Source organism: Triticum aestivum, chromosome 7D (genome assembly GCF_018294505.1).
Source record: "Triticum aestivum cultivar Chinese Spring chromosome 7D, IWGSC CS RefSeq v2.1, whole genome shotgun sequence".
Lineage (NCBI taxonomy): Eukaryota > Viridiplantae > Streptophyta > Magnoliopsida > Poales > Poaceae > Triticum > Triticum aestivum.
Genome location: NC_057814.1, coordinates 55,779,607 through 55,787,300, shown reverse-complemented (window position 1 = coordinate 55,787,300; position 7,694 = coordinate 55,779,607). Strand labels below are relative to the sequence as shown.

Here is a 7,694-nt window from a genome sequence, read left to right as displayed (position 1 = left end):
ACCTAAAAAACCAAGCAAAATCCGAAAACCCAAAAATTTAGAAAATCCTCCAATACGCATGCAGAAATTTTAAAAAATACAGACGCACCCAGCACGCGACACGTGAGGGTTGGAGACACTCCCGGCACGCTCACAACTGATCACTGGGAAGCCCCGGCGGGATACCATCTCTCTCTCTCTCTCTCTCTCCCTCTCTCTTTTTAATAGATACCATCTCTTTTTTTTTGAGATAACCTTACGACGTTAATTGTATCTCTCCTTTCCCTTTTTTAGACTATCCTTTCTTGTTGTTCTAAATTTTTTCTGAAGGGTTTCTTGTTGTTCTATTGGGCCTTCAGCTATTTCGTGGGCCTAGATAGGTGAACCCATGTCCGATGGTGGCATTAACACACCAAGCCCTCTTCATGCCTAAAAAAAAACAAGCCCTCTTCATTCCTGTCAGAAAACGAAACACGACCTCGTCGTTCTCATTGACAATCCCCAAATCGCCGGCCGGCCGGCCCCCTCCACCGCTGCCGCCGCGAGTTCTTTCTTCTCCTACCCCCGAGCGATCTGCTTTTTATCCATCCCTGATCTCTTGGCGGACGCCTGCGCCACCGTGGAGTAGAGGCGGTGGCCGCCTTGCCGGACGGAGAGGGAGGAGGAGGTCGCCGGAGGACGAGGGGAATGGAGGCCACGCGCTCCTTGGGGCGACGTTCCCGTCCCATCCTCGTTCGCTGGCGACGCACGCGCGGCGGACCGCTGGGGGGCGCCGGCGACCACCGACTGCGGTAAGAGCGCTACTGCCTGTCTGTACTGCAAAGTAGATAAATTTAGTCCCACATCGCAGATTCACTACGGATCCCACTGATGGCATTGATAAATCAATCTCCGTTTCTTGCGATGCAATGGCACTGAGATTGATGGAGCGCTTCGGCGTGACCGCACGGCAATATGATACTTCCTTCGTCCCGAATTACTTGTCGCAGGTATGGATGTATCTAGATGTATTTTAGTTCTAGATACATCCATTTTTGCGACGAGTAATTTGGAACGGAGGGAGTAGCTGAGAAAATTTCTACATCAAGGGAGGACAAAAATTCAAGTAAGTCTTAAATTGTCCTCGGTTATTCTACTTCCCCCTAATAACCTTTGAGCTGTTCTGTTTAGTCAAACAGTGTAGCAATATAAGAAGTTCCATTTTTCAGTTTGCCTAAACAGTTATTGATGCACCTACATTTGAAATATAGAGAAATAAGGAAGTAAAACTTGTAAAAAAAAGCACTTAACTGCTTAAATAATTTTATTCTTCTGAAACATCTGGCCATACTAAGTACTCACTCCGTCCGGAAATACTTGTCGTACAAATAGATAAAATTGAATGTATCTAGAACTAAAATACGTCTAGATACATCCATTTCCACGACAAGTATTTCCGGACGGAGGGAGTATGAAGTACGTACTTATTGGACTGATATGCTTCCACGGAACCCTCTCAGAGGAACATTATGACGATTGTTGCATCTCCGGTTATGCTTAGGTCTCGAACTTTCAGGATTTAAGTCTATAAGATATATAGACTATTTTAGGAATCATTCGAGTTTTCCTCGGATTTTTACCTTTTAAGTGTTGTTGTTGGATCGATCTTTTATCCCATATATACTTGGAACTGTAGTTCAAAAAGCCATAGCTAATTTGACACACTCCACCACAATGTTTGTTGGATGAGCAGTAGTTTTGGTGGATCTTCACGACAAAGACATTATTGTGGTTATATTGATCCCTAGATTTCTTCTTTATTGTAAGTCACATGAGTATACCCAAGACTTCCATAGCAGCTCAATAAACATGTATAATGTAGTTAGTTTGGAGAGAATGACCTTTCTCAGTGAAATCATCTATTTCAGATTCATTTGTTTCTTAATCTTACAACTCATGTCAGGTATCATTGCTGACAAAAAATCAGCCTCACATGTCGATTATGTTATAACCAAGTTGAAGGGTTCAATCTGAAGCAACTGTCGCGGTTAGTGACACCATTGAATTCTAATAATTAATCCCTACTAGACAAGAAACTGTGTCACCAACTCAACTTTGCTCTAGGAAAATCAAATCAATAGAACATTCTGTGATTTTATTTTTGCAAACATTACGGAGAAACGCATCCAGGTTGTGATGCACTGATGCACATACCAAATGATGTTTACACATCAATTGACGACGGTGGTAACAAATTAGTACACTGGTTCCAGCAAAAACAAGCATGGAAGCAAAATTAGATTATAGTTGTAGCAAAAAACATTGTCGTCACTGTCACGAGAGGCAGAGTGGTCAATTGGTTGTAGCAAATTTTGTGGCCGGTCGTAGCAAAAACCAACAATGGGCGGTCGCCTCCTGTGCTCGTGCGGAGAGCCACAGAGAAAAAAGGAAGGGGAGGTGGTGGGTCAGGCACACGTGGGTTACATGGGGCGACTAGTCAAACCTGTGTGGGAGCAAACTCGGTCCGCTGGATTGTGCGCTATCGCACGGCAAGCGAGCGACCGGCGCAGTTTTCGGCCGGCGCGCCGTCGTTTACATTTCCCCCCAAAAAAAGGAGTACTGCTCGCTCGTGCGTTCGCCTACGAGTCTGGAACATAATTATGTTCCACCCTGTATATACGAACAGTTCCGTTGACGAGAAAATCCATATTTAAAATGCACATTGACCCCGTATACACGAACAGGTTCCGCTGACGAGAAAATCCATATTTAAAATACACATTAAGAAAATGGGCTCACTAACCCTGATGGCTACATGCGTCCGGTTGATGACTTGGTTGGTGTACATATCCAAGTCTCCAACTCGCCGTGCCTCGACGACCACCATGCCTGACAAGCTGCTTATGGCCACAAGCCAGGGTGATGGCAATCTGGCCTTGTACACATCCAGCAACGGAGGTTCTGATGATGTAGAGGAAGGTGGTGCTCTGCCTGCACCATCATCGCTCCTTGAGGGGGTGACTGTCGAAGGGGACACTGCACTCCACGCGGTGGCTACCTGCGGCCGTGGCGATGACTTCCTGAGGAGCGCAGACATCATCCACAGAAAGGCGCGAAACCTCCTGTTCGTGCAGAACAAGAAGGGAGACACACCCGTGCACTGCGCGGCGAGGGCCGGGAATCTCAAGATGGTCTCTTGTCTCATTCGTCTGGCTAAATCGGGAGGGGAGGCTGTTTCTCGAGTGAAGTCGCTGCTGGAGAAGGAGAACAAGCTTAAGGGGACGGCCTTGCATGAGGCCGTCCGGATTGGGAAGGTGGAGATGGTGGAGCGGCTGATGAAGGAGGACCAGGACTTGGCCGGTTTACACGAAAAAGGGGTTTTCCCCCGCTTTATATTATAAAGCAACGAACCGAGCATCCAGCATAACAGTACAGAGAGTAATCAAGTCAAAGTCATGCTGGGGGCACAACAAGACAAGCCCCAAACATGACTTGGCCGGTTTTCCGAGAACCGGTGGGACCTCGCCGATGTACCTGGCCATCTTGCTGGGTAATAGAGTCATCGTTAAGAAACTGTATAAAATGAGTGATTACGGTACAAGTCTTTCCTACTCCGGCCCAAATGGACAAAATGCATTACATGCTGCTGCTACCCGAGGACGAGGTACGATGCTTGCACTGAATGTTTCATTATATCAAGAGATTTTTCTGGATAGTTTAGAATTTATCATATGTAGACTGGGCATATGAATGTTTTGATTGGATTGGTGCAACATAACATGGAGAACCCATTAATTTGCAGTATTTACTAAGAAGCTGTTAAAGTGGAACAAGGCCCTTTCAGCGCAAAAGGATGAAACAGGGTGTATGCCTCTTCACTTCGCCGCGGCCAAGTCGCCAAACTCATCTTATTCAACACAGTTTCATGACGATCTGCATGAATGGCGAAAGAGCAATTCAACCATCGCCAGACAAATGCGCAAGAGGCTCTTGTCTCTATTGAGGATGGATGGCTGGCCAAAAGTCTGCCTCAAGCTGCTCGAAGCAAACCCAGCCGCGTTGTATGAGCCAGACCACCGTGGGTCATATCCGATACACGTAGCTACCTCAGTGGGCGCGACCAGGAAGGTTCTCCTGTTTCTTAACAGGCACCCTGGGAGTGCCGGCCTGCGCGATGCGCGTGGCCGGACTTTCCTGCATGTCGCCGTCGAGAAGATGGCTGTGGGGATCCTGTATCATGCTACCAGGGATAAGTCGCTAGAATGGATTCTCAACATGCGCGACAAGGATGGGAACACGGCATGCACCTTGCAGTCCAAGGTGGGAGACTTCGAGTGTTCTGCCGTCTGCTTGGGAATCTGAAGGCAGGCCTGGATTTGCCAAATGCAAAAGGGGAAACCTGTCATTAATTTATCACGGTATAAGGTTCCTCCAGGATTGTATTACAGCCAGGTAATCTATCATTCGACTCCCTCTTTTTTGGCAACGTTCAAGCGTTGCCACTGGTGGAATTAGTTCAAACGTTCAAGGCAAGAACTCGGAAGCATGTATCCGTCGTGCACTCACGATGGTCGGTGCTCGGAGCGGCACTTCTCGCGAGGATCACTTCGAGGAAAAATACGAGAGAAATCACCAGCTAAAACCGGAAGAGAAAAACAGAGAATCAGATAGCTTGAAGGATGCAACACAGACTTTGAGCATCGGGTCTGTGCTGATAGCGACGGTGACGTTTGGCGCCACATTCGCACTGCCTGGTGGTTACAAGGCGGACGATCGTCCCAACGGTGGCTCACCGACGCTCGCAGGCACGTACGGCTTCGACGCGTTCATGATGGCCAACACGCTGGCCTTCATCTGCTCCTCGATGGCCACGGTCGGCTTCATGTTCTCCGGGACTCCCATGGTTAACAGGAGGAGCCGAAAGTTCCACCTCAGCTGCTCCGTGTATTTCATGGAGGCTTCAGTCACGAGCCTGACGGCCGCATTCGCGCTGGGGGTGTACTTGGTGCTGGCTCCCGTCGCTTACAAGACCGCCATTGCCATTTGTGCCGTTAGCCCTTTTGTGTTGCTCTGGAAAAATGTTGATTGTTGGAAGAGATGGATTCGTTTTGCTGGACCCTTTTGGGTTAGGAAGAGGCTATTTTGGACCTTGCAAGAGTTTGTACGGCAGTTCGTGTGGAGCATACTGCTTGAACTTTGGCCCCTCGTGATTATCTTCTGTTGGGCAGCATTCGCAAATACTGGCACACACTTTTAATCATCGACCAGCTTGAAGAGGCATCAGTCAAATATGGGCGTGATTACTGCGAGAAATAAATTGTGGAGAACTGGAGGTAGCTTTATTGCTAGAAAACTCTTGCTACAGTGAGACCATGAGACAAGTATCAGCTTTGTTGTTGGTTGTGTTATTTGTGGAGTGGACTCTTTGGTGTAAAAAATGTTGTTTGTTGTGATCTCTACTGCCGGCTGTCAGTAGTGACTATTGAAATTGGTAATATGTTAGTGTGCACAACAGCATAGGTGTTTAGGCCATTTGATCTGGTTTGATCCATGGAGTGTTTAGGCCTCAATGCACTGAAATTGATGAGTTTGGGGATTCCATTTTGGGTGTAAATATGCTCTTTGCTGAAACTACAATGTTGAGTGTTCATTGGTAGTGAGATCACACCACACTTTGTTCAATGTGAAGCATATGATATGTGTCTGCTCGTGTATTCAGCATGATCCATACATGCCTGCTTCTGCAGTTTTCCGTTTGTTGAACATTGTAGTGCATGTTTACATGCGAGTACCAATGCCATCATAGCCGAGACTTGTGTCGTGAGTTCACAGCTGTTGCCAGTTACTGATGCAAGTTTCCCTCTGCTTGCAGGTCCGCAGAAATGCCACGTCGAGGAGGAGCAATGGGCTCTGCTTCATGGCTTAGCCAGTAGCGAGAAATCTCCATGAGAGCAGTGCCCAGGTTCGTCGCTGTTTCTCAATTGTTTATGTGGCTGATGATTGTTTATACTGCAAGTATTTTTGGTCGAAGTGAACATAGGTTTTTTAATCCTTTATATTACTGATGATTTTGGCTTCCTGACACCCAGGCCAGATTAGTTGTTCAAGATTGTTATCATTATCAAGGTAGAGGCTAGAAAGGGTACAATGCCACAGGGGGGAATGCAGCATTATATTGTGTTCTTAGTGGGTTTTATTGCCAGTTTTTTTTAAGATACGCGTATGATGCCACATATTACGTTGTGACTAGAGAATAATAATGGTTCCGCAATGGATCACGTATGTAGCATTTTCTTTCAGGAGGGAAAATCGCGTAGCTACTAACACAAGGTCAGTTCAGTTTTTTGTCTTAGATGCTAGATGAAGGGACGCCGGATAGTGGTGCTTCCTCACACTGCTGGCATGTCGTTGTTCTTTGAGCTTGATCTAGAAATGACGTGCGGGGCAAAACATGACAGAGATGTGCGGCATGGCCTGACTCTACTCTTGGGTTCTAGCCATGTGATGTTCCTCGACGGGGCCTATAACGTCACTTCGCTAAAATGACCACTGCAGGAGAATTTTAAGTTGTGGCAGTCATTATGCGGAATCCCACCTTGTGGGTGTGAAGAGAATTTCATCCTGAATAAGATGGAATTAAGAGTACTCACCGTGCGTTTGGTAAATGGTCACCATGGGTTCGAATTAGCCCTGCTGGAAGGTCAGCAGTCAGCACTACAAAGGTTTCAGCTTGGCAAAGAAGTTGTTTCAGCCCTGTAGACAATGAGAGCAGCCACACTTGTGGAGAATGTCGTCATGGTGGCGTGGCGGCTTCCGTCCCGGTGTTCTCATCATCGGGTTTATAATAAAAAGAAGATTGTTCTCACAGTTTTGAATCCAAGGGTCTGTCAAGAAGGTCTCAGTGCTTGTCAGCAGTGTTCTATTTATTGTGACATCCACATTCCATGGAAGAGTTAAATTCTGGTCGTTTACCCATTATCCTTGCAAGTTTTTACACAGGTTCAATGGTGTGCTCGGCTTCGTACAAGTGCATTTTGAACCTTCTTAATTAACATCAGCCGGGGAGATGGTGAGTTCCTGGTCACTTTGTATGCTTGCACATCCATTTGGGTTATGAAGATATTCGGGGTGTCCGTAGAACATGTTTTCACAGAACACTATCACATGGATTCCTAGCAGCTCCGGGAAGTGCATGTGGCTTTATGAAGAGTAGGGCTAAATACTGTGGAACTGAAACTGACGTGATGTATTTGAGCCCGAGCTCAAAGGAGCTCGGGTGAAGGGTGAACAGTAACCCCGAAAATAATTTTAAAAAAATTCAAAAAATTCTGAATTTTTTTTTGGGTGCAAACATTGACAAAGTTCTCAATGCTCACAAAATTTCATCACAAAATAACATTCGTGGAAGCCGCAACAAGAAAAACAAAATTGATGCTCCAAAAAGTTACTTCCAAAAACATTTTGGAGCACTGATTTTTTTTTCACAACTTGTACGAACGTCATTTTTGGATGAAATTTTGCAAGCACTAAGAATTTTTCTCAATGTTTCCACCAAAAAAAACAGATTTAAAAAAATCAATTTTTTTCGATTTCACTGTTCATCCCGAGCTCAAATGAGCTCGGGAGCAGAACATGAAGGTTTTGCACCCGAGCTCAAATGAGCTTGGGTGAACAGTAAAATGAAAAAATATTCAAAGAATCTGAATTTTTTATGGCAAACTTTGACAAATGTTCTA

General features: G+C 45.9%; 1 protein-coding gene across 4 annotated transcripts; it reads left to right on the top strand.

Moving 5' to 3' along the window:
• Nucleotides 1-431: 431 nt before the first annotated feature.
• On the top strand, nt 432-7,193 carry LOC123169545 (ankyrin repeat domain-containing protein 65). 4 transcript variants are annotated; one of them, XR_006484877.1, is made up of 4 exons: nt 432-3,622; nt 3,761-5,291; nt 5,831-5,920; nt 6,299-7,193. XR_006484877.1 is itself a non-coding variant. In XM_044587414.1 (2 exons), exons 1-2 carry the CDS (start codon nt 3,487-3,489, stop codon nt 4,318-4,320), a joined length of 696 nt encoding a protein of 231 aa, XP_044443349.1. In that variant the 5' UTR covers nt 432-3,486; the 3' UTR covers nt 4,321-5,767. The 4 variants fall into 4 exon arrangements, 1 of the variants encoding a protein (XP_044443349.1); XR_006484876.1 differs by lacking the exon at nt 3,761-5,291 and having other exon boundaries at nt 432-1,084; XR_006484875.1 differs by having other exon boundaries at nt 5,831-7,193.
• The last annotated feature ends 501 nt before the right edge of the window (nt 7,194-7,694 follow it).

Bases quoted from the DNA above. Each gene is read 5' to 3' on its own strand.
- LOC123169545 (XM_044587414.1), top strand. From the start codon at position 3,487: ATGTACCTGGCCATCTTGCTGGGTAATAGAGTCATCGTTAAGAAACTG. The intron at 3,623-3,760 runs GTACGATGCTTG...ATTAATTTGCAG, and splicing joins TGCTGCTACCCGAGGACGAG to TATTTACTAAGAAGCTGTTA.